General features: G+C 40.6%; 1 protein-coding gene across 10 annotated transcripts in view; it reads right to left on the reverse strand.

Annotated features, from left to right (window-relative positions):
• Nucleotides 1–27,957, reverse strand: part of LOC134357983 (catenin delta-2-like) — a 1,288,623-nt gene that overhangs the window by 302,577 nt on the left and 958,089 nt on the right. For all 10 annotated transcript variants that reach the window (XM_063069823.1, XM_063069822.1, XM_063069826.1 and 7 more), the window contains 4 exons: nucleotides 5,581–5,615; nucleotides 5,005–5,121; nucleotides 4,606–4,790; nucleotides 581–1,124 (listed from right to left, as the gene is read on the reverse strand). In XM_063069823.1, coding sequence (XP_062925893.1) covers nucleotides 581–1,124; nucleotides 4,606–4,790; nucleotides 5,005–5,121; nucleotides 5,581–5,615 — 881 coding nt within the window. The remainder of the gene's footprint in view (nucleotides 1–580; nucleotides 1,125–4,605; nucleotides 4,791–5,004; nucleotides 5,122–5,580; nucleotides 5,616–27,957) is intronic.

Below are 27,957 nucleotides of genomic sequence, written 5' to 3' on the forward strand. Positions count from 1 at the left end.
TGATGGATCATGAGCAATATGGGATGTTTCACGTCGTACTCTGGGATTATTTCTGATTCATTTCATGAATGGCTTTCCAGCTGCCAGGGAGCACATGATAACCATTTGACCTACTGTGTGTAATGTTCATTAAGAGGTTTATTGTAGTATAGTCAGTGAAATATAATGCGGACTTTAATCAAATGGAATTTTAAACATTTGCTGCATCATCTAGGAATAAAGCTGCAAGCAGGAAAGCTATAAAAACAACCGCAAGTGGGAGAATGTGGAGCTTACTACCACATGCAATGTCCTTGAATGTTAAAATCCCACATAACAGTTCATAAAATATTGTTACCATCTTTCAACAGAGAGATTTCTCATAATTCCTTATTGCCCATACTGCATTCAGACAAAACCCTTCATTATTGTAAAGATTTCTATCATCACCACTCTGAAGAACATAACAGTTCCACACTATTCAGCCTTTCCTAATTAACGTAATCTGTTAATTTCTCCTATGCACCATCCTCTTTGCTCTTAGGAATGGTAATGACATCTCACCAAATGATGAACATGTCTGAGCATCCAGCTGGATTACCTGCTAGGCTGCCAGGCCTTTGTAAGGTACTCCGCTCGTACAGCTCCTGCGGGTGCTTGCTGTATGGATCGGACGTGTGGGTGAGGCGTTTGGTGGGCGAGAGTGTGGCGTAGCTGGGCTGGGCCGAGCTGGGCTGGTGTGCGGGTGAGGTCACTGCATTGGCCGGGGGCGATGGGGAGAGGGCAGCTGAGGACGCCGCTATGTTGACTGGCGAACTGGTGCTGTAGGACTTGGACAGGCGGCTGGGAGAGGCCGTCTGCTTTGGGGAGGCGAGCCGCTGGGTGGTGTAGATGCCACTCTCAGCGGCTGAGCCTGCCCGCTGGAGCTTGGGTGGTGAGCCTGTCCGCTGCAGGGACATGGGTGAGCTCACTCTCTGAGCGGGCAGTGTGGCACTGACGTAGTAGACTGAAGATGGATGCTGCGCTTCTGGCAGGCGGAAAGCGCTGCCGTGACTCGGCACAAAGGTGTCCCTCGACTGCGGTGCAGAGTGAGATGGGGAGGATTCAGACCCTGATGTACGACTGCTGTCACCAGCCCGGTTAGCCTGTACGGGAAAACACGGAGAGAGAAATCAAATTAATACAGCACTAGCAATGAAAACCTTAAATCCAATACTGTTTTTACCAAAGCACTTCAGAGTTACAGAATGGTGAGAGATCTGGTTTGATGGCCACAGAAGAATGAATACAAGCACAAAGAATTGTCTTAGCAAAAGGCAGGACACGTTAAGGACAGAATTCCAGAGCTGAAGGCAGAAACATTCATAGTGAGAATTGGAATTCAGACATGAATCTGAGGTTTCAGAAGTAGGGAAACACAAGGGGGTAAGGGATTGCAAATGTAACAAATTGTCAGAATGAAGTCCAGTGCATTAGAATGAACAGGTCCAAGTAAGGCCAAGAGCAACAGAGTTGAGAATAAACTGAATCTTATGCAGTAAAATATCCTACAGCACTTTACAGGAAAACCACCAGGCAGAAATTAACATTAATACAATCTCTTGCAGGGCCTAAAATTTGGCCAACAAAGTAAAATTTTGAGCAAGCCAATTGAAATGAACTGATACATTGAGTGATTCAGACAGCTTAGGGTCTGATTAACAGATGGAGTGGGATCTTATGGTGGGGCAAGAGGACAAACATTATTAAGGGAAGAGAGGAGTAAAATACACTCAGTGGCCACTTTATTAGGTACACCTGTGTACCTGCTCATTAATGCAAATATTTAATCAGCCAATCACGTAGCAGCAATTCAATGTATAAAACTATGCAGACATGGACAAGAGGTTCAGTTGTTGTTCAGACCAAACATCAGAATGGGGAAGAAATGTGACTTAAGTGACTTGGACTGTGGAATGATTGTTGGTGCCAGATAGGGTGGCTTGAGTATTTCAGAAACTGCTGATCTCCTGGGATTTTCACACTCAACTGTTTCTAGAGTTCACAGGGAATGGTGCAGGAAACAAAAATCATCCCATGAGCAGCAGTTCTGTGGGTGAAAAAGCCTTGTTTATGAGAGCTGATAGAGGATAACAGCCAGACTAGTACAGGCTGACAGAAAAACAACAGTAACTCAAATAACCATGTGTTACAAGCGTGATGTGCACAAAAACATCTCTGAATGCACAACACATTGAACGTTTAAGTGGATAGGCCACAGCAACAGAAGACCAGGAATATACACTCGGACATTTTATTAGGTGCAGGAGGTATCTAATAAAGAGTTAACTGAGTGTAAAATCCTGAAGAGAAGAAACTGTGTGTTTTGAGCAATGATAATCCTTCATCCTTCTTGCCATCTGTAGGAACGTCAGCTATTCTCCAACAACAAAATTACTTGTGCAAAATATTTACTGTTTGATACTAAAACTTTGGCTAGTCATTTAGAAATGTCAATCTTGTTCTGACCCTTGGGTTGCCATTATCCTGATTACCTTCAGAAACTAAAGGTTAATCTCCTAGATTGTGCTAGCATTGAATAATGGAAAAAAAAATCTAGCATTAATTTCCCTGACTGCTTTGTTTGTAGGAAAAATGTTGTGGTTAGTGGGTAAAAGACTGTTCATTTGATGAAGTGGGAGGTCATCCGATGAGCATCCTATGACTATACCCAAATATATGTACATTGATACTGTCAATTAGAAAACTTACAGGCTCTTTAATAAATACTCCAGATGTTCACGAGAGTCCGTGAACACCTTGTGTATCAAGGCTTGTGGTCACATTCTTATTTCCATACCACACCTCAGAAATATGAGCACACTATGCTGCCACTCCACTGCACCTTTAAGGGATGAGAAATCAGACTGAAGCCCAGACTATCCTTTCAGGTGAACATTTAAAAAATCCTAGCCTATTCTTTCAGGTGAACAGTTTAAAAATCCTAGCTGTGCTCCCTAATGCGCTGCCCAATATTTATGTATTTTCCAAAATTGGAGATTGTCCCACTTGGTGGTGCAATAATATCAGCCCCGGACTCCGGAGCGAAGGTTCCTGAGTTCGAATCCAAGTCGGGTTGAGCGTCAAGCTAGCAACTCAGCCTCATAAAAACAAGCAACATACATCAAAGTTGCTGGTGAACGCAGCAGGCCAAGCAGCATCTATAGGAAGAGGCGCAGTCGACGTTTCAGGCCGAGACCCTTCGTCAGGACTAACTGAAGGAAGAGTGAGTAAGGGATTTGAAAGCTGGAGGGGGAGGGGGAGATGCAAAATGATAGGAGAAGACAGGAGGGGGAGGGATAGAGCCGAGAGCTGGACAGGTGATAGGCAAAAGGGGATACGAGAGGATCATGGGACAGGAGGTCCGGGAAGAAAGACGGGGGGGGTGACCCAGAGAATGGGCAAGAGGTATATTCAGAGGGACAGAGGGAGAAAAAGGAGAGTGAGAGAAAGAATGTGTGCATAAAAATGAGTAACAGATGGGGAACGAGGGGGAGGTGGGGCCTTAGCGGAAGTTAAAGAAGTCGATGTTCATGCCATCAGGTTGGAGGCTACCCAGACGGAATATAAGGTGTTGTTCCTCCAACCTGAGTGTGGCTTCATCTTTACAGTAGAGGAGGCCGTGGATAGACATGTCAGAATGGGAATGGGATGTGGAATTAAAATGTGTGGCCACTGGGAGATCCTGCTTTCTCTGGCGGACAGAGCATAGATGTTCAGCAAAGCGGTCTCCCAGTCTGCGTCGGGTCTCACCAATATATAAAAGGCCACATCGGGAGCACCGGACGCAGTATATCACCCCAGTCGACTCACAGGTGAAGTGATGCCTCACCTGGAAGGACTGTTTGGGGCCCTGAATGGTGGTAAGGGAGGAAGTGTAAGGGCATGTGTAACACTTGTTCCGCTTACACGGATAAGTGCCAGGAGGGAGATCAGTGGGGAGGGATGGGGGGGACGAATGGACAAGGGAGTTGTGTAGGGAGCGATCCCTGCGGAATGCAGAGAGAGGGGGGGAGGGAACGATGTGCTTAGTGGTGGGATCCCGTTGGAGGTGGCGGAAGTTACGGAGAATAATATGTTGGACCCAGAGGCTGGTGGGGTGGTAGGTGAGAACCAGGGGAACCCTATTCCTAGTGGGGTGGTGGGAGGATGGAGTGAGAGCAGATGTACGTGAAATGAGGGAGATGCGTTTAAGAGCAGAGTTGATAGTGGAGGAAGGGAAGCCCCTTTCTTTAAAAAATGAAGACATCTCCCTCGTTCTAGAATGAAAAGCCTCATAAAAACAAGAATAGCTTGCTACGGAAACACCGTCGTGACGGTGCCCCGATAACTCCACTGTCGAGTTAAGGACTATTCTTCTTCAAAACTGGACATTAAATCTGGTCACTTATCTTACAGTTGTCAGTGGGATCTTGGTGCACACAAACTAGTAATTGATCTTCTATATTATAACAGTAACTACATTTCCAATCCACTGTAAACTGCTCAAGATGCCTTGAAAGTATTAAGATCATTATAAGTGCAAAGTTCTTTCTCTTATGCCTGTTCTTCTCACTGTTCACATTTTTATAGAATTATATTAAGTACCTGCCCATAGCTATGGATGCCGACACCCGCTCCAACCTGACCACTTGAGGTCCTCCCAGAGAGCTGTGATGTAGTTGAGTCGCCGCGTGAGAGGGTCTGGTTGCTATGGTAACCGCCCGAGTACTGGTATGATCCTTCAGGGTTGGCATTGATCTGTGAGGCACTCTGGGAGAGAAGACTGGGCCCTGTTTGGAGTCAGTTAAGTACAGTCAGAAGACTTGTCACCAAAGCAGAATGTACATATTTAATGCCCTTTTCTGATCCAATAGAATTTAATACTTTCAACCTTTCCAAATGAGACTACAGCACTCACCTATGATGTGAGTGAGACAGACAGTTAGCAACTCTTTCAACTAATCAATCAATAATGAGTTAAATGTTAAATTAACTTAATTTCACCTTCACTTGAAGAGTATTCACGATGGTCCAGTATACCCGATTCTTGCAGAGATCTTAGGCAGGAATCTACCAGCTCCAAGCCACTGGCAATTTCATCGTCTGCACTTTTCTGTGCATCTGAGGTTTGTATATGTGGTTCAAAAAGAGAAAAAGAGTAAATGGCAGAATAATTAATAAACTCTTGCCCTAATCTGATACTCTGAGATAATAATAAGCTTGAAGGACTTCCTCTGTTCATCACATAGAAATTAACTCCATACTTAGTTCTCCAATTACGCCCTAAAACTAAATGGCACTTTGGTATAACATCACTTGAGGCCGTTACCAATTATCACAATTTTTCAGTGTGATTACACAAGCTGCCAATTGAAGAGACCCTGTATAAGAGGTCACAGTTTTCCACTGTATGCATACAAAATCATTTAGAATTAAACAAATATTGGGTAGACAATCTGTAGATAAAAATCAAAGAATGCCATGCAATATTACTCTGCCTGCCATTGTTCTTTACTGTTTGAAGCTAACTAGGCAGGTTTACAGAACTTAACCCCTTACTTTTAAAGGAAGAAGCTTTACCTTGTATGTGCCAGCGAAAGGAATCCTCTGTCGAACTGAGGAAACAAAAGTGAAAAAAAAATATATGGATGAGGTTAAGTATGACATGTGATGTAAATAGCACAGTCAGTTTAAAATTACAGGAAAACAAAAGACATTTAAGTGAAACCATTACTATAAAATATGCAATGTGTGATCATATGCAATATGATCATGTGTGATTACACAAATTCAACACTGGTCCTCACAAGGGGGTGAAACTTGATCAGGAACGGGTTTTAAGAAGCACTTTAAAAGAATCTACCAAGCCTTCTGCAGCTCAGGATCAAGAGAACTGAAGGCATATTCTTCTGTGGCAAAGTGCTGAAGATCAGGGGCAAAGACCAGACTACAGTTGCTGCAGCAAAACAAACAAACAAACCACTTGTGGAACTCGTTCAGTCAAGCAGCATTGGTAGAGTGAAATGGAGAGCTGGTGTTTCTGGTCAAGAACCTGGATCAGAGAGGCAGCATTTGTCAGGAGTTACAGACAGATGTTGTATTGATAGAGAAGGTATCTACCTTCCTAGTTTCACCTTCTATCAGTATAGTGCACTTCACCATGGATTATGGGATGACCATCACCAAAACTAGGAAAGACAGGCTCCTTTGCTTTTCCAGCTTTGGAACCATCAATGATATCCCAATGCATTACCCTGCTAAAGGCAGCTTATCAGCATTTACAGGTAACTGAACTTCCAGACTACAAGCTTGGCTACCTGCTGATTAAACGCATTAAGATTCCACTAAGAATATTTTCAATAGAAAGATCCTGTGGACATCCATGGTTAGACTTCCAATTAAATTCTGAAAGCAAACAGACCATTACCACAACTCTTTCAAGAACACTGCTTATTAGAAGTAACATTAGGCCTGCTGGCAATTTTACCCATTAACATGTTCTGTTTATAGCAAGGGTTCAAAGTTCAAAGTAAATTTTATATAGAAGTACATACGTGTATGTCACCAACTCAGCAAATCTATAGAAGAAAGATGAAAGATCAACCTTTTTTATGCCATTGAATCCTACTATTAACCAAAGGGTCCGAAGACCATGGATTAGGAAATCCTGGTTTGTTGCCACTTCCGTGAAATGACTGTTTTGCCAGCAGTCATTGGCTTATCTTAATAGGGAGGGGAGGGAACGTCAACTCAGACCATGAGAGGCCTGCGTTGGGCATTTTCATGCCTTACAAGGCGCAGATTGGAAGTCTGTGTGGGGCACCACTCCTCGCACAGACACTAGAGCAATATGTGGTTAAGTGCCTTGCTTAAGGACTCAAACACGCTGTCACAGCTGAGGCTCGAACTAGCGACCTTCACATCACTAGACGAATGCCTCAACCACTTGGCCACATGCCCAACAATAATTTCAATGACAACTAACTGGGCGTTTTAGAAGAGCTTTCATGTAAAAGAAGTTCTTGGAACATGATAGGTCATTTGTCTCTTCAAGTCATGCATTATATGGTTAATAATCTTTCTCAACACCATTTTCTTGCCCTACTCACTTATCCCCTGATTCTTCCAGTATCCAGAAATCTATCAGCTTCTATCTTGATTGCAATCAATGACTCATCTTTCATAGGCTCCTGGGGAACAGAGTTCCTAAGACTCACTCACCTCCTTCTGAGTAAAGAATTTTCTTCCTATTTCAGTCCATCCCTGACACTTTGATGGTCAACATTTCCCCATCTCTCACCATTAAAAAAAACTATTTTTTCTAACGAAGTGGATAACCTCACTTCTATTTTCTTTTCTGTATTCCATCTGCCACATTGCTCACTTGCTTCCAGTCCCATGAAACCTTCTTGCATCTTTTTCACCCTCAATATCCCTCTTAGTTTATGCAATGGACTAAATTGAAGGGATTACACATAACTCCTCAGTGAAATTGTTGATCTGGATTAAGAATGCCTGGGGTCCAAACGCCAATTCTGGTGATGCCCCACAAGGCACAGCCTGCCAATCAGAGAAGTCCATGTTTATTCCAACATTTTGCTTTCTATCTGCCAATCATTTCCCAATTGAGAGATGGCCCTTCAGATCCAGATTAGTTTATTGTCATGTACACCAAGATGCAATGAAAATTCTTACTTGTGTGAAGATCCCAGGCATGGTAATTATAAATGCAATAATAAATACAGGAAGCAATGCAAAACAACATGAAGGTGCAACAAATAAATGAATGGTTTGAAGATAGTAATGCATTGTGAAGTGGTGTAAAAGGAAATATTGAAGTGACAATAATGGAACAAACAAGAGAACTAGAATTAAAACGACAGAGAATGTGGCAGTGTCACCCAGAATTCTTCAACACCTGGATTCTGACTTCCCGCTCTGAATCTGAAGCTCCCTTGTGCCAGGCTATTTGGGCAAAGACACTGAGAGTCAATCTCTTCATTCCCTCAGCCTACCGTGGCCTGCACCTCCTACAGATCCCAAAGTGTACAGCATTTGTGAATTGTGGGAGGGGAAATAACTATTTTCCTTTAATGGAATGAGAAAAAACACATGGATTTTTTTAACAGCAGATAATCAATTCATTCTGCCCGTTCACATTCCACAGGGAGTGAGGACGAATATTCACCAACAGGTTTCATAGTTGTCTTTGCCAGTGAATGAACTTTACCACGAACTTTACAGATTAAGGTTTTAGCAATATTAAAACAATGTTTTGCTGTACTTTTGAGGTCTAATCAAACAATCTCCCATAATTTTACCAAGCTAGCTCCCATTTCCTTTCAACAGCTTCAGATGCCACTTGCTCAATCTAAGTCGAGTTTTAAGAAATGCCTGATTCTTGTTGTTGGTAAATGTCAAACTCAGGTACAGTGATCGTGAATGCATTCTTTCTAAATATAATGGAGCTGCTATGCATCACAGATGGTGGAATCATCTGTGTTACGCCGAATTTGGTCTCTCCTCCTTGCGAGTAGAAGTTCCTTAAAAAGCTCTCATTGCCAGAAATCAGTGAATATTTAGAAATGAAAAACACTGAATTCCAAACAACAAAGAAACACCACTATGACGAATTCCTATGGAAAATGGTCGGCACAGTCTGATAAAAGAGATTGCCTAGAATAGATCAGAGGCTTTACTGGTAAATTGTTTCAAAGGGTGCATTTGATCATCTTAGCTCTTTGACTAGGTGATAGTCTTAAGATTTCAAGAACTCCCACCCAGAACAGATAAATTGCAGAAAGTTAACAGAAATTAAACTGGATTCAATTTAGCTAAACCTTGAACTTTCAGAATTAGTGCTCGTAGTGTAAGGTTCCAGTCTCTGTGGTATCATCAACCACAAAGGTCATTTCACCAGCATTAACTAAGCAGCAGTTTCTGTCAAGCTGCCTAATAATTGATATTAATTTTTGATGGGCAAAGTGAAAGTCCAAAATCCAAGTTTCATTTTGTTTGCACAGCTGTTGATGAATTACCTCAGGAACTAAAGTGGTACCTTAGCAAGAAGAAAACATCAACACAGCTCACAGAACACTTACTTCCAGAAAATCAGGTCAGTTTATAGAGACAGACATCCAGAGAACTATTAACCGAAGGAGAAATGATGCACCAGGGAAAGTTTATTATAATCAGGGCATGCTACACATTCTTGTACTTGAGCTTTTAGTGTTTAAAACCGCACAAAGTTCTTGACACCGTTTTAGTTGTACAAGGACATGACAGTAAGAATTTTAAGTAAAACTTCTTTAATGCAGGGCTTGAACCAAAGAATATGTACTGTTAAATAAACATCTTCTTTTAAAAGACAATTGAAGGGAACAATTTCCTGAGAGATCTTTTTGACTGAAGAAAACATGCACACTTATATGTAAGGTTCACACACCAACTTTAAGCAATCTGATAAAGGCACCTGAATGAAGCAACTGTAAAACAATTGAAGTAAAAGAAACAGATCTGGGCCATTTAATCTCTTGCACCTAAATTGCCATTTAATTCAATAATGACTATATTCACTACCACGATGACATATCTTGAATGACCATGACTTAAATTCTATCAATCTCAATAGTTTCTACATTCTCTGCCAATTAGGCACAGGTTCCATAACTTGAGAGCCTCTGTCTCTCAATTGACGCTTCCCCACTGAGAGTCAGTCAAAATTATTGGAATGAATCAATCCTGTTATGTGTCACAATTTCACATATTTACAGTACTTTTGTCAGCACATAGCACAATCTGCTCTGAAATTCAGGTTTGGCACACATTTCCGCTCTCCCTGTTAGTATACAAGAGTTTTAACCTACAACCGAGACCACACTAACCAGCCCTTCTAGAGACGTAAACACGAGGAATTCTACAGATGCTGGGAATTCAAGCAACACACATCAAAATTGCTGGTCCGAAACGTCGACTGTACCTCTTCCTAGAGAAGCTGCCTGGCCTGCTGCGTTCACCAGCAACTTTGATGTGTGTTCCTCCTAGAGAGAACTGAACTTTACAAACCAGCTTCCACTACATTAGCAGCCTTAATGGTAGAATCAACACAAAAAAGGACTGATTTATCTGTGGTCAGTTCTGATGTATGCATTTGAGTAAAATGAAAGGAAAAATTCATCGGATATTAGACCATAAGACATAGGAGCAGAATTAGGCTATTCAGCCCATCAAGACTGCTCTGTCATTCTATTTTGTCATGGCTAATCCAGGATCCCACTCAACAGCAGACACCTGACTTCTTGCCATATCTTTGGATGCCCTAACTGATCAGGAAACCATCACCTTCCACCTTAAATATATACATGGACTTGGCCTCCACTGCAGTCTACGGCAGAGCATTCTATAGATTTACTACTCTCAGGCTGAAAAAAATCCCTCCTTGCTTCTGTTGAGGAGGTTTAATTCATTTTCCTTCTTGTTGAGATGTGTTATTTTCAGTCCATGAGGTTGAATATACTGCTTCCAAGCAACATCAAGCAAGATCAAGAAAGATATAATAAGATCATTTTAAAGGTGCCTGTATGATTTTGTGCTTAAATGTATTAAGATATTCTTGTTTGGGAGTTGGTTGAGGCATTAGACTTTATTACCGTTGTCTCCACTCAGAAGTACTTACCAAGATTTACGTGAAAGGGTCATATGTCAATCTATCTAATTGCCTCTAATTGGTATTTGGTCCATAAGCTTCCAACACCCTGTCTAGATCATTAATGAATATTGTTGGAAAATGGCTGAAATATGACAATGAGTATAGGGTATGGCGATGGCAGAACAATTAAATTACCAGGCAAATTATCCAGAGGCTTCAACTAGCAAAAGAGAGACTGGAGTTCAAAATTAGGTAGTTTTAAAACAAATGACATCCATAAAAACTACCCATCTGGTAAACAATATTCAATTCTGGTTGCCTCTTTATAGAAAGAATGGGAAAGCATCAGAGAGGGTGCAGAAGAAGTTTACCAGGATTCTGTCTGGCTTTGATGCCAAGTATTTGAAGGACAGGATGGACAAACAAGGGTTGCTTTCTCTAGAGTGGTGGAGGCTGAGTGAAAATGCAATTAAGTTTATAAAATTATGAGAGGCATAGATAGATAGATCCTTCAGAACACTATTGAGTACGGCCTAAAGATATCAAACATTCCTCAATATTAAGCCTATTATTACTGGGATCATTCTAGTGAATCACTTCTGGTCCCTCTCCAGGACCAATACATCTTTCCTTATACAGTATAAGGTGTAAAATTGCTCACAATATTCCAGATGCAGTCTGACTAATGGCTTATAAAGCCTCAGCAGTACACCCTTGCGTTTTTGTATTCCAGTCCTCTCGAAATGAATGCTAACATTGCATTTCCCTTCTTTACTACTGACTCAACCTGCAAGTTAACCTTAAGGGAATCCTGCACTCGGTCTTCCAACTCCCTTTGCACCTCTAAGTTCTGATTTTTCTTCCTCTTTAGAAAATACTCTACACCTTTATTCTCCCTACCGGGCTGCATAAGCCAATTCTCCGTGATGCTGTATTCCATCTTTCACTCCTTTGCCTATACTCCAAACCTGTCCAAATTCTTCTCCAAATTCATGGGGCTTTGTGACACCACTTATTCTTCTACCTATCTTAATGTCAGCTGCAAACTTGGCCACAACGCCATCACATCCTTTAGATGAAACGCCAACAGTTGCAGGTTCCCCTCCGAGCCACACACGCTATCGTGACATAGGAAAGTACTACTGTCCTTACATTGCTGCTAGATCTAAATCCTGGAATTGCATCCCCAGCCACATTCTAGAAACATCTTCATCAGAAAGACAGCAGTGGGTCAAGATGGCAGCTCACCACCATTTTTTCAATGGCGATTAGGGACTTGACCACTGTTGCAGCCCTTGCCAGTGATACCCAGATCACAAAATAAGAAATGAACAATGCACAGGGAACCAAAGCAAATTCCACCTCTCTCACAATTGCTGCCTGACCCGACCCATTGTTTGTGCTCTCAGCACTTTCTGTTTTTACTTCAAAACTAGGATGGAAAAAAATGAATTTTTTAGTTCGTACATATGGTCTCAAAAATTCATGGATCACATTTTTTAAAAAGAAATTATTCACTCACTCAACACTCTAAATTGCACATGGGCACACATGCAATTTGATGAGCATAGCAAATACTTTACTGCCATGCAAGTTCTGTTCTGAAGCTTTCTCTCACTGACAAAGCAATATATCTTTTAGCTGACTGCCTGTCTTCTTGTAGCATTACAGAGTATCCCATACTTCAAACATGACAAGTCATGCTTCAAATTCCTCAAGTTCCTCAAAGACATGGTAATCCCATGTCTTTCAATCCATCAAGAATCTTACATCTTCTAATTCCAGTTTCTGGCACATTCCTGACTGCCATTGTTACATCTCTTCCTTCTGATACCAACACACCAAATCTTAAAATTTCCTCAAGTCTCATCTCCATGTCTATATTGAAACATACAGTCAAACGCGCCTTTTGTGTTAACAGCCAACACACCTGAGGGTGTGGTGGGGCGGCCCCCCCAAGCATCGCCACACATTCTGGCGCCAACACAGCACGGCCACAATGCTCAGCCGAACAACATGGAACACACAAGCAACAAAACAACAGCAATTGCTCCTTTCCTCCTTCCAACCAACACACATACACAGTCCTTTAGCCCCAAGCAAGCCATTTCATCCCTAAATTTCTCCACTTTGAATGCTCAGATGATTAGTAAGACCCCCCTTCAATTGCCTTAATGTCCCATGCTGTTTGCTGATAAATTTGCCTTGGGAAATACCACTACAAAGTGTCTCAGAACATCACCTGAGGCACAGCCCATATGTGAGGGGTGATTGATAAGGTCGTGGCCTAAGGTAGAAGGAATCAATTTTAGAAAACCTAACACATTTATTTTTCAACATAGTCCCCTCCTACACGTACACACTTAGTCCAGTGGTCGTGGAGCATACGGATCCCTTCTTTGTAGAAGTGGTCCACAGCAGGGGCGATTGATAAGTTCATGGCCTAAGGTAGAAGGAGATAAGTTACTAACTTCAAGCTTTCTGCATAATCAGTCAAAGAGTTGAATTGCAAGTGCATGTAACGAGAGTGTCTTGGACTTCCAGGTAGTCCACAGTGGGGGTGATTGATAAGTTCATGGCCTAGGGTAGAAGGAGGTGAGTTATACAGCTCTCGTTACATTCACGTGCAGTTCAACTCTGAGTGATTATGCAGAAAGTTTGAAGTTAATAACTCATCTCCTTCTACCTTAGGCCACGAACTTAGCAATCACCCCTGCTGTGGACCACTTCTGGAGGTCCAAGATGCCGACTTCCACAAAGAAAGGATCTGTATGCTCCATGACCGCTGGACTAAGTGTGTAAATGTAGGAAAAATAAATGTGCTAGGTTCTCTAAAATTGACTCCTTCTGCCTTAGGCCACAAACTTATCAACCACCCCTCGTACTTGTCAAGATATGAGTAGAATTCCAGATCGAGCCTTCTTTTGGATGCTGAATCATGGGATTCAGTGCTCGATATGGCCTTCAGAGCTAGCTTTATGCATCACTCTTTCATGGTGTATTCTAAGCTCTAGCATTATTTGGAAGGAGATTATGGCTCATGCCTAATTTTTGATTAGTTTCTCATTCTTAGTAAAAACAATGGAAATAGATCTCTCACATCTGGCAACCAGAATCTGTTCACCCAGCAGGAGACTCAGACTTAAAGTTGTGAAAAGAGACATTAGATCATAGGCAGCCATCATGGTAAAACAATACATCACAAGGTAAAAATGTATGCAAAGGCCACGGCAAAGCAAAAATAAACAGAGTAGAACCTAAAAACTACAAAGCACATGTAAAAATTGCACTTTGCTTAATGGAGGCAGGCATGGGGCCTTCCAGACTGTGGGCTATTTTAGAAACAGCACGAAGATCATCAGGACATGTGGATGGCAAATATTCCAGCCACGGTGCATCAGAATCATTTCCAAGGCACAGCAATTTTGAAATGCTTCATCAATCACTTTTCCTCCATCATTAAGTCAGAAGTTAAAAGGATGCTCAGTAATGACTGCAGGTTGTTCAGTTCCATTCACAACTCCTTAGATAAGCAGTATGTGTCAATATGTGTCCCAGTGCAGCAATGTGAGGGTATCATCCAGGCTGAAGGTGATGAGGCAAGTAACACATAAATGATAACGCAAAATCAGACCCTATAATGTGGCAGAGAAACTTCTGGTGGTGAGACTGTTGGCACAACTTTTAGTTGGCAGCTGCAAGTTGAAATCACATGCAAAGCTCAGTGGTGGGACTCTGTTCTCAGCCAAGTAGTTTGTTAAAGCATTATGGTCTGGACCCCTAGCCAATTGCTTAACAACGTCTATTATTAACGTTTAACAGTAAGACTGCCATCCTGCTACTGAATGGTAGAATAGAAGGAAATGTATCATTTATAATGGAAGATAAGCTCCTGGTATTCCTCCAGAGCTAGGGATGGATGTGAGGGTTTGCTTACTTGGATTTTCAGAAGGCCTTTGACGAGGTGCCACACATGTAGCTGCTAAGCAGGACAAGTGTCCATGGTATTACAAGAAAGATACTAGTATGTCTGGAATATTGGTTGACTGGGAGACGGGGAACTGTGGGAATAAAGGCGGGGGGGGGGGTGACATTCCCAGTTGGCTGCTGTTGACTGGCGGTGCCCCGCAGAGGTCAGTGTTGTTTCTGCTACGTTTGACGTCATATGTTATTAATCTGGATGACAGAATTGATGGCTACGTGGCCAATTTTGTGGATGATACAAAAATAGGTGGAGGAGCAGGTATGGTTGGGGAAGCAGTGAGTCTGTAGAAGGACTTGGACAGATTAGGAGAAAGGGGAAAGAAGCGGCAGAAATAGTGCAAGAAGTGTGCAAAAGTGTATGTTCATGGACTTGATGGTAGAAGGAATAAAGTGGTAGACTATTTTCTAAATGCTGCCTGGTGGCGTAGAGATAGTCACACTGGACTTCGAGGCGAGTGGTTCTGCGTTCATATCTGGCTAGCTCCTTGCACGCTTTCCTTCCGTGCTGGGTTGAAAGCCAAGCTAGTCACTCTGCCTCGTAAAAAAAAAAACAGACTAAAATGCTAAAGAAATGGCAAGGTTGCGCCAAAAGGAGCAGAAAGAACGCAACGTTGGTATTCATTTCAAGAGGACCGGAATGTAAAAGCAAGGATGTAATGCTAAAGCTTTATAAGGCATTGCTCTGACCACATCTGGAGTATTATGAGCAGTACTGGGTGCCATGACGGCGTAGCAGTTAGCCCAACACTATTACAGATTTGGCCATTCCATAGTTCAGAGTTCAATTCTGGCATCCTCTGTCAGCAGCCTCTGTATGTCTTCCATGGGACGTGTGGCTTTCCCTGAGTGCTCTGGTCTCCTCCCACTGTCTAAAGACACACTGGGTAGGTTAACTGGTCATTGTAAGTTTTCCCACGATTAGGTTAGGGCTAATCGGGGCAGTGGAGTTGCTGGGGCGACACAACTCAAAGGGCCAGAATGGCCTTCTCCACGCTGTATCACTAAATAAAATAAATATTTATTTGGCCCCAGGTCAAGGAAAGGAAAGGAAGATCTGGAGAGGTATACAAGAATGATCTTAGGGATGAAAGGGTGAATTGCATGAGGTTTGTTTGATGGCCCTTGGCCTGTGCTCACTGGAGTTTAGAAAAATGGGGGGGGGTGTCATTAAAACCCACTGAAAGGCACAGAAAGAGCAGTGTGGGGAGGATGTTTCCAATAGTGGAAGAGTCTATGGTCAGAAGGCATAGCCTCAAAATACAAGGAAAGGAATTTATGTTCAGCTAGAGGCTGGTGATTCTATAGAATTCATTGCCACAGGGGCTGCAGAGGCCAAGTCATTGGGTATACTTAAACCAGATGCTGTTAAAATTCTTTATTATTAAGGGCATTAAATGTTATGAGGAGAAAACAGAAGAATGGCATTGAGAGGGAAAATAAATCAGCCATGATCAAATGGTGGAGCAGACTCAATCGGTGAATGGCCTAATTCTGCTCCTATGTCTTTGGGTTGTAAATCATTTTTCCTTTTTACACTAGTGCAGCACAGTTGGGTTCATTGGGAACACATGTCCATTTAACTGCAGAGGAAGCCTTCATCTTATACTTGAGTCCTGCTGAAGAGTCTCGGCCCGAAATGTCGACTGTACTCTTTTCCATAGAATGCTGGGTTCCTCCAGCGTTTTGCCTGTTACCTTGTATTTGCTGTCACTGTAACACTGATGTAAGCTTTGCATGTTATGTTTTGTAACTTCAAAAATATTAAACTAATTCAAAGGAAGACATGGGAGACCAAAATGTGAGTCTAACTTTGTGTTTTACTTCAAGTGAGGCACACATATTTTATGGTAGTGAGATGACGTATGCAATTCACGTTTTGATACATATAACCAGTGATGAATTATTTAAATGAACAAGAATGCTTAATCAAACAATGTGTATACAACATTACTCAAATATTACTGAAATATTAAATATTCAACTCTCTTCCTGGCTTAGCTATAAACTCCAACTCAATATAGAATGCATCTCAACTATATACACAGTATATTATATAATACAACTACTATACAAACATCCACAGCATAGCTAATTTTAAATTGACCCATTTTGTCTTAAAAGTTCAATCGTTGTGGAGGATTTCTTACTCATGTGGGATAACGTCTTTCTTGACAAGGGTGGTCACTCTGCTGGGCAGGTGAGACTTGCTGCTGTGGAATAATCTCAGGTTCTGGGGCTTCTTTCTTGTTAATTGTAGGAATTGACTGAGACTGCAGAAAGTGGTTCTGACAGCTCTGGACATCTTTCTTCTCCTTCCCTTTTCTTCTTCTAGTTCATGCATATTGATCTTGAGAAAGAGCAATTAGTTCACTGGAGTACTCTCTTAATAATCCTTCTATTGCTCCCTTTATGATCTGATTTTTCCTCTTGGTTTCCATATCCACAACATCATCTGATGAACCCTCTGGTTTCGTATTTCCACTGACTCCTTTCTTTTTGGTCTTCCATTCATCCAGCTGGGCTTTAGTCTTTGCATCAACTTTTGCAAGTAGCTTCTTGTCTCTAACTTCAAGTTCATGCAATAATCTAATGCAGGCATAGTAGACTCTGGTTCTTTATACTCACAAAATGCCAAATACTTGTAACTTTCCTGAAGCTCCTTGAACTCTCTTCCACTTAAAACATAGCTACATTTCACACATCTTGGCCCGAAATGTTTACTGTACTCTTCCATAGATGCTACCTGGCCTGCTGATTTCCTCCAGCATTTTGTATTTGTCGGTTGGATTTTTAGTATCTGCAGATTTTCTCTTGTTTGTGATTGGATTTCACAGGTAAATGCCTGGTTAACATATCAGAAGCTTTCTCAGGTATGTTACCTACAAAAACTGTTGTAAACGGACCACTGCTTTCGCCACTTTCACGATTCCTCTGAGCAGCATGGTCCTTCTTTGGTCCAATATGCTTTCCAAACAGAGGCACAGAGGTTGTCATCAACACCTATTTGACCTCCGTTGGGGAATGAGTTATGATGTACAACATAGGGAAAGTTGTGGCATTATCCAGTACCTTTCTTAATTCACTCTTAACTGGCTTCATTGTAGGGGATGTGGCATGCAAATAGTAGATGGATCTCCAATCAAGTTGTAGTTGTCTCTGTCACTCATGTCCCCACAATGCTGGTCCTCCTGTTTTTACCACATACAAGCTCAATGTGACTTGTTGATTGACGTATTTCACTGTTGTGACTGTCATTCCCACAGGAATAATCTTTTCTCCTGTATAAGATCTTAGTTGGATATCTGAAGGCTTCAGTTTAGTATCTTTGAAATGCCTCTCCAATTCATTTTATGGAATGACTGAAACAGCTGAGCCAGTGTCCAACTCTCTCTTATTAATTTTTCATTCACTTATGGTGGAAGTCATATCTCTGGTCTATTGTTAACTTTCACATTGTAAGTCTCAAGGTGACACAGTCCTGTGCCACTCTCATCATCTTCAGATTTTTTATCAAAAGCGTGCAGATTAGTGCTCTTTTTGAAAGTGCAACTTGACTTTTTACCTTTGTGTCTTCTCTTATCATTCCATTTATTTTTATCTGCCCAAAATGCTCTTTGTATGTGTCCTACTTTGTTACATTTTCTGCAAGTTTCGCCTTTAAACCTGCATTCGGCTGGTGCATGTGAGCCCCTGCCACAAGAGTAACACAATTTGTTTGGCCAGGCAGGTTTCTGTTTAGACTTTACAATTTCGTTCACATTCACTTTCATTCCTGACTGTAGCTCAATTGCATCTGACTGTGGTTTCCATGGAAACAACGATTTTAATTGTTCTTTGTAATGTGAGCTGTGTTTCAGTTAGGAGGCATTTTTGAATCCTTACTTGTTAAGACTCCACAAACTAAACCATCTCTCAGTGCATCATTAAGCTCATTACCAAACTAACAATGCTCAATCTCTTCAATTCAGCCGCGTACACTGAAATGGACTCCTCTTCTTTTTGATTCCAGAAATGAAACCTAAAACATCTGCGGTCAACAATGGCTTCAGTTCTAAGTCTTTCTGTGTCACTTTCATAATATCAGCAAAGCTCAGTATGAAAGGTTTGGTTGGAGCAGTTAAACTTCGAGCAAACTGTATGCCTTTAAACTCAATGAACTCAACAAAATTGGTTCTCATTTCTCACTGGCTATTTCATTTTCTTCAACATATGTTAAATTAGTTGAGTATACATATTCCAGTTACCCTTTGCATACTCCAAAGCGTACATTTTTCCAATGTAGCCAGCCATTTCTCCTTTTTTTATGATTATTATCACCCAGTCCTCAAACTTTATGAACCCCTGAATTCCTCTGCTTACTCCCTTTTTTTTAAACTCGACAGTCCACATGTGCCGGGCTGCGTAGTTTAATCAACATTCCTCATTCCTTTTTTTTTAGTTCAAACATCTTGCTGCACTTCAACAATTGGTCGATAGGTCACTTGGGTTCATTTAAAAAATATCTAGTTGCAAATGTTTTGCTTTGTAACTTCGTAAACATTAATCCAAAGGGAGATACAGGTGTTTGAATTGCGGATCTACCTTCGTGTTTCACTTTAAGTGAGGCACACACGTGTTACGTGGTAGCATGATGACATATGCAATTCACGTTTTTATATATGTAACCTGTAATGAATTATTTAAATGAACAATATATATACAAGATTACTCAAATATTACTGAAATATTAAATACACAGCAATTCAGAACTTATATGTGTAACAACTCTTTTAAAGAGCAATTCAATTAGACCTATGCTCTTGCCCTTCCAGCATACACTTGGCAAGATGCTGTTTTTCAAACACACATCAGTTCCCCTTTGAAAATGGCTATTAATTTGCTCTCAACACTTTTTTTTGGCAGTGCATCTCACTGCATAAAATAACTCATAGTTCTGTTGGCAATTAACTTAAAATTATGTGTTCTTATTAACTATCCTGCCAGTAGATACATCTTTCTCCTTATTTATTCCATAAAAACCTTTAATAACTTTAAGACTGCTTTCAAATTTCTTTACCTTCTCAGCTCCCAGAAGAACAAGCCTAACTTTACATAGCAGTTATTGCACAGAGTGAGGTCATTTGCCCCAAATGGTCCATGAGCTGCCTCATCACATCCCTCTTTACCTAATTCCCATTAACTTATCCGTTACCCTTTCCTGATTTACATGCTTATCCAGCTTCCCCTTATAAGTATCCATTACTCCTTTCACCTCTTCACATCACCAGTTTAATAAATTCCAATTTTTATTTCATTTTATTTGCAGAAAAAATACCTTCGTATTTTACACTTCAACTGCAGAGAAAATTAGCTTGATCTCACAGCAACTGATGCTTGATTGACTGCAAATCTTGAAAATGTGTTTATCACTGCTGCAAGAGAGAGATAGAGCTCCCTTTTCACAGAATCATCTACAGCCAGTGAGAACAAACAAATAAAAATCTTAATAAAGTTCCACAGTTTTTTAACACATAGATGTGGATGTCATCAGAAAATCAAGTTTTCACCTTGAGCAGAGAAGTCCTATTTATCCTGGCTAGATCCTAAACTGTGCTTGATGTGGTAGATTTATCAAGCAAAAGCTGAATTCATAAAAGAAACCAGGATAATGTCATGCAAATGAATCAAATTTAAAACCTTAGCAGCCAGCTAGCTTACATAAAAACTCAGTTCGCTCTCCAAATAACTTGTAATGGTTTATAAGAACTAATAACTTCATGCAACTGAACATATAATGGGCATCATACATGACTTGACACGATTCTCCCAGAACATAATTAAACCCTTGATTCTTTGTAGCTTGTCCATATAAGGCAACCACTATTTATTTTATTTCCTTTATTTAAAGTTGCAAGCAATCTTTAAACACTATAAAATCCCATGATAATTTTACTAAAGGAATATAACCTTTCAAAAGAGATTACTGCCAGTTGACATTATCTGAAAGGCAATTGTAATTCAAGGAGCCAGCTGAAATCCTGGTAGGTCATATTCTCTGCAAAAACAGGGGCTTCATGATCCAGAGTCATAGCTATAAACCAAGTGAACTGAAAAATCGTGGAGTTAAAGAATTGTTATGCCACAGGAGGAGGCCAATTGCACCAAAAATTTTTGCCCACCAGTTTCCATTTTTCTGCTATTTCTCCTGTAGTCTTAAAATATATTCCCACTCTGGTATCTATTCATTTCCATTTTGAAGGCATTCTGCTTCCACCATGCTTGCAAGCAGTAAAGTCCATAGGTGTTCTTTCTGGTCCTGGAAACACTTGCCAAAGGGAGAAGCCTCCTCCTCTATGCACTTATCTTAGACTATAGCACTGAGAGACCAGGCAGTATAAAGTTAGATAGAAGGTGTTTATTTTAACACAGCAGATAAAAGATACATTGGTTATTCATCTAATCTAGTTATTATCTACCAGTCCTCTTGAAGAAACATACACCACATTTTCCCAATCTTTTCAAAAGAAAGTAATAATATTCCTAGCTGGTTGCAAAGAAACTCAAATTACTCTTTAATTCTCCTAACATTATTGCTTGGATCAGACTGCAAGGGCCAAAAGGCCTAATTCTGCTCCTATAAATTATGGTCTGCTTTTGTTCTGAAAGGTTCAGCCGATTTCAAAACTCCGTTAGGTCTTTTGAGTGACACTGGTTTCAAGAATCAGTGTTGAAATCTCCTCTGGCCTCAGAGATATATCACCTATTGCATGTTTACACTCAACATTTCCACATTTGGCCAAACCATCAAAATGAGCAAAATTAGGCCACTCAGCCCAATGAGTTTCTTCTGCCATTCCATCATGGCTGAGTTATTATCCCTCTCAATCCCATTTTCCTACCTTCTCCCTGTAACCTTTGATGCCTTAAGAAAGAAACTGTCAGCATCCATTTTAAATATACTCAATGACTTGCTCTCCACAACTGTCCATGGCAATGTATTCCACAGAGTCACCACCATTTGGCTAAAGAAATTCCTTGTCAGCTCTGTTCTAAATAGATGTCCCTCTATTCTGAGGTTGTGCCCTCTGGTCCTATACTCAAAGGAAGCATCCTCTCCACTTCCATTCTGTCTAGGCCTTTCAATATTCAATAGGTTTCAATAAGATTCCCCCTCATTCTTCTAATCTTCAGCAAGTACAGGCCCAAAGCCATCAAATGCTCTTCATACATTAACCCTTTTGTTCTTGGAATCATTCTTATGAACCTCTTCTGGATCCTCTCCAATGCCAGCAGATCTTTTCTTTGATAAGGGGCCCAAACTACTCACAATATGCAGCATGGTCTGACCAATGTCTTAGATAGCCTCAGCATCATATCCTTGCTCTTACATTTCCTACACATTCAGCTTCTGGTTCACCTGCTTCTTCACAAGCTGGTACAGCTTCAGTCATATCCAAGTCACTTTCCATTTCTGGATTACCTGGAGTCAATAATCATTCAGTCTGCATGTACTTCTCACTGTCCATCCTGGAAACGGGCAATGCATTGTCTTGAACTGTATGTCTGAACAATTAATTCAACTTCACAAAGCCGGTCAGGTTCTTGCTGTGCTCTAAGAACTCTAACTTCTCACTTGTTTCCCCTCTCCTTTAAAGGTTTAGTTACAACAGGTCTTTATTTATTCATCTAAACTGTCTCTTCAGCAATAACAATTTCTAGATTCAGATGAACCAGACCTTTTGCAATTGTGACTAAGTCACTGGAGAAAGTGGAAAAGTTGTGGGGATGGCAATCTTTATTCATCATGACAAATGGATATTCTCTTGGAGACCATCTTGTAGAGATCCACAGACTCAAAACTACATCACATTTTTATACCCTTAAGGTCAAAGGTAACAGTAGATGATTCGATATAATTGATAATTACAATGACATTGTTTACTTCTGTACTTTGAGTTGACAATGCTTCCTTTGAATCACATATCTACAGAGAGAAACATCTCTGAATGTTTGTAAACCTTTGCTAGAACTAATTCACTCAGATATTCTAAAAACTTCTGAGGACAGAGAGCGAGAGGCCCAAGATTAGTGTTGTGAGAGCTGACTCTCTGAGTACATAAATCCTCTGGTTATTGATAGATCAGCTACTTGATGTGCTAAGTGATAGTATCAGTCTGGTCTGCAAGCTTCCTTGAAGTCATTTACAATCTGCAAATTACTTACACCCAGCGTTGCCTGGATTGATGCAGGCCAGGTAACATAACCCCATTGTTTTAACACTTGTTTGTTGCATATGCTGCATATCTTATTGTCACCAATTTGCCCATCATATCTGTTTGTCTGTGGGCTAGCCTGTGCTCCACAGACAGTATTGTTTATTCACAAAGGTGAGCTTTTAACTTCAACTTACTGCTTGCAATTTACAATTTACATTAAGACCTGAAGACTGGATCTTGCTTGAATTAATATCACATTATTCCCAAACAAAATTCAAACTTGTCAAAAACCAATTAAGAAATATAATTCCACTGTGTCAATCTTGTTGCTGCAGTGCTTGTTCTGTATTTCAACCGGAAATATATGAGCTGTCAATTTTGAGTTGGACATGGAGAACCCTTTGGAGCTTGAGCTTTCAGAATTCCCTTTACAACATGAACAGGTTGCTTTATTACTCTATTAGAGCAAAATAGTAGTGACCCTACCAACGGCTTCTGCAGAACACCACTGCCTATCATCCTCCAATCTGAAGAAGAAATTACTACTGCTCTCTACTCCCTTTAACACAATTTCCTATTCAAAGTGCTATGATTTTTCAGTTCCAAGACTCCCAGTTTTGTTAATCGGCTTTCTGTCTGGGACTTTATCAAATGACCTCTGAAAATATATGATGACGATAACATTTACTGCATTTCTTTTTGCTGTCCTTCTTTGTTACTGCATCAACAATTTCAGTTGGGTTACTTAAATGAACTTTGCCTTCAGCTTCCTCCTTCAACTTGTACTTCTCCAAATATCTATTAGTGTTTTCTACGATTGATGTTCCTACAAGCTTTCCCACAATGAATTCAAACAGGGTGGCCTGTGAACGCCAGGCAGGTCCTTGCACCCCTGTTTTGAATAAAGATGTTAAACATTTGCCTTCTTCTAGTCCCATGAATTATTCTGGTTCTTGGAAGGATCAGAAGATGTTAGCAAAGCCTTCTGTAACCTTCACCTTACCCTCTACAACCTAGGATTCTTTCCATCTGATCTGCTGACGTGTTTACCTTAAGCATAACAAGCCTTCACTCCACCCATTATCTCTATCACTTCTATGGACATTTTGTCAGCTCTTCCTTGGTAAACATTAAAACAAAGTTCATAGTATTCAAGCTATGCCCTGCTTCTAGGAATCAATCATCATCTTTACTTGTTTTATCTGAATTTGTACAACTTACACCCCTGTGAAAGGACTGCCGTTCTTATACTCGCCCTTTGCTCATTTTCATTTCTCCTTCTTGGCTTACAATAGTCAGCTCGGTTCTTGCCAAAATTATTTACTTCACTTGCACCATCAACCTTACTATTCCCTCTCATCATCTTCCCAAAATGCTTTCTTTCGTTCATTCAAGGGATGAAAGGCCTCACAGAATGAGCCAGCATATAACTGCTCATCCCTAGTAGCTTCTGAGAAGGTGTTGAGGTGCCTTCTGGAACCGTTGTAGCCCTTGAGGTTTAGGTATATCCATAATGCTGTTAGTGAGGGTTATAGGACTTTGACCCTGTCACCGTAAAGTAAAAGTGACATTTCTCCATGACGGTGTGCAGCTTACTGGCCAATTTCCAGGTGGCAGTGGTTCTCATGCCCGTGCCCTTCTGTTACAGGCCATGAAGTTGGAAGGTGCTGTCTAATGGATCTTAGTGAATTCTGTAAATTATATGAACTGCTGCTGATGCATAGTGGTGAAGTGAGTGAATTATCATGGATGGGGTGTCTGTCAAGAAGGTTGCTATGTCCTGTATCATGTTATGTTTCATAAGTACTGTTTGAAGCTACATTCTTCCAAGGAAGTGGAGAGTATTCCATCATATTCCTGATTTGAGCCTTTTAAATGGTGCACAGGCTATGAGGGGTTATGAGGTATTGGGATTAGTACCGATAGGCATGATGGTGAACATAGTTATCATGGGCCTAAGAGCCTGTATAAATCTATGACAAGGCATGCACAGGACACGGTGACTGGGAGCTTTCCAAGCTGCACAGAATTGCTTCCAGGCATGACATCAGTAGAAATTAGAAGACTATCCAATCTCGCAGAGTAGGACTAAAACTAGTTGCAGTAGACCTGATCTACAGTGCATGTCTGGTTCCTGGCTAGTTACCTGCAGCGCTTCAGAATGCAGAGTGTCTATTATAACAAATAGGAAAGAAATGATTCAACTGCAAAACATTATAAATTAGAAGTATGCCATTAGCTTTAGAGCACTGCTTTAAATCGATCCTTTGAGAAGCACACTGCAAGCCTTGCAGCAAATACAAAACCTACCCAATATTTCAATTAATGCAAAGTTCAGGCAATTAGTTTTCTCAGTCCCAATAATGCCTCAGATTTCTAAAAGGAAAGATAAATTCTCTGCACATCCTTCCCCCTCCCCCCACCCCCATAAAACTAGGCATTTGAATTCTTAGCAACACACACAAAATGCTGGAAGAACTCAGCAGGCCAGGCAGCATCTATGGGGGAGAAAAGTTCAGTCGACGTTTCAGGCCGAGACCCCACAGAACTCTTACACCCATTAAAAATCTCCACCTATGATCTTATTGATGTTTAGTGCAGGTGTAACATTAGGCTAAAAAGACCAACAAGATGAGTAAAGGTCTCCTTGTTATCTGAGAAAAGAAATCAAAATTATGATTTGGTACTGAAAAAGTATGAAAAGAATTAACAAGCCTCAGAAACTGGCTTTTAACACATTGCATTGACTATAAATGCATCAAATGTATATCCTTTTCGATATGGAAGCTTACTTTCTAACTGTAATTAAGCAAGAAACAGCATCGTCACTGTAGGTATATGTGCAAGTCCTAGTATAATTATTAGAGAAAGATGCCAATTCGTTTCTTGGTGTCTGTTCTCCAACCTGTACAGAAAATGTGTACAGTTCTCATGAAACTTTGCAGCTCCACCACAAAGTATGAAAGTTGATGGGATGCAAGATGCCTAACCTGATGGCAGCAGGCATATTTTGGAACATGCGCATCCCTAAGGTTTATAGAATCTGTCGGCAAGGAAACAGGCCTATGGCCTAACAAGTAGGCACCAACCATTAAACATTCACTTACACTAATCCTATATGATATGGAAACACCAATAACCTTGAACAGAAAATCCTACAAAAAGCAGTGGATATGGCCCAGTCCATCACAGGTAAAGCCCTCCCAACCAATTGAGGACATCTACAAGAAACGCTGTCACAGGAAAGCAGCATCAAGGACCCGTTCCACCCAGGACATGCTCTCTTCTCACTGCTGCCATCAGGAAGAAGGTACAAGAATGTCAGGGCTCACACCACCAGGTTCAGGAACAGTTACTACCCCTCAACCATCAGTCTCTTGAATCAAAGGAGATAACTTTACTGAATTTCACTTGCCCAATCATTGAAATGTTTCCATAACAAATGAATTCCCTTTCAAGGGCTCTTCGCCTCATGTTCTGAAAAGTTATTGCTTAGTTATTTATTATTGTTATTTCTTCTTTTCGAATTTGAAGTTCGTTGTCTTCTGCACTTTAGTTGAATGCCCTAGTTGGGCAGTCTTTCATTAATTCTGTTATGGTTATTATTCTATAGATTTATTGAGTATACCCACAAGAAAGTGAATCTCAGGGCTGTATATGGTGACATATATACACACACACACACTTCAACAATAAAATTTACTTTGAACTTTGAATGCCATTTTAGTCTCCCCTCACTCCCATCAATTCTATGAGATTGTTGCAGCACCTACACCCTAGGGGAAATTTACAGTGGTCAACTAATCAACCAATCTGCACATCTTTGCGATGGAGGTGGAAACCAGAAGAGCCAGGAAAATTTCCCAAGATGTCAGTGAGAATGTGCAGGCAGCAATAGAGGGCAAGATTGAAGCTGGGTCGCTGAAGCTCTATTTGTTGCACCTTTGAAATGCCCTTTGAATTCCATTCCTTTAATTTTATTTTTGATGAACAAAATAGAGGCAAGGGTTTTTGTTTTATGCTGATACTTTTGTTTCATGTCAAGGCTGACTAGGTGGGTGAAGCACTGGGATCAAGAGACATTTGGTAGTTTGATTAGTGAGGTCAGCATTGAATCGGTGTAGTCTGAGTTGGTTTAGAGGGGTCATTGGTGATACAATGAAGCTGGAACAGATATTTTAAGGTTCTGCAGCAGATGAATTACATTAGTGCTTTTCACAACTTGGCAATTATATCTCTGCCAATTATTTTATACAATATAGCTCATGCTGAAGCTTTATTTCCTTGCAAATGGCCAATAAATCCTCAGCCCTTCCCAGTATATTCCCGAGAATGCTTAATGTTAATTCTTTCCAATGACATTTTGTACGATATGGTGCAGTTCACACATAAACCTTAGAGCTGCTCAGACATTGTCGTAGCAGCAGACTAGAATATTACTGCCTCCAGCACAGAATTGGACTTTGCAGGCTCTAGGAATCAGTGCCATTAAAATGCATATTCCTCTTCATTTTGTTAAGATTATTTTGTTTAGGACACCATTATCAGTATACCTTGCATCAGTAAACCTCTCTAAGCTAGTTGCTTCTATTTGCATAATTTGGTTCTTTTAAAACTGATTTCCCAAGCATGTACATTTACAATCTAATGGACTGATTTTCTTATCCACCGTGTGCTTGCAATAAGAACTGAAGCACTAAACTGCAAGGTTTTCAAAATCTTGGAGGTTTCAAGGTCATCAGATTATTTTATTCTTCTTTAGCACTGCCTGATAATGCTATCTATTCTGCAAGAACGAAAACAAATTCATTTATGGCACATTCCTAACAAATGCAACAGCCTCTAGTTGTCTTTCATGATAAAGAACTGAAAGCAACTAAAATCAAACATAATGAAACAGTTTATCTTGGCAAAGAGTGCTTTGGGGAAATGAGTTCAGAAAAAATGTTTTAGAAGAAATTTGTATGCAACCCTTACTTTTATTGTATTTTTGAATATAACATTTAGGCGAACATAGCAGATCATTTTAATTATTTACTTGGATTAGTGGTGGATCCTCATCTCTAGAGCCAGTTTCAAGTGTTTAATCGAGGCTGATATTGTCTGTCCTGATCAGCAATTATCCCTTGA

This window comes from Mobula hypostoma, chromosome 17 (assembly GCF_963921235.1).
Source record: "Mobula hypostoma chromosome 17, sMobHyp1.1, whole genome shotgun sequence".
Lineage (NCBI taxonomy): Eukaryota > Metazoa > Chordata > Chondrichthyes > Myliobatiformes > Myliobatidae > Mobula > Mobula hypostoma.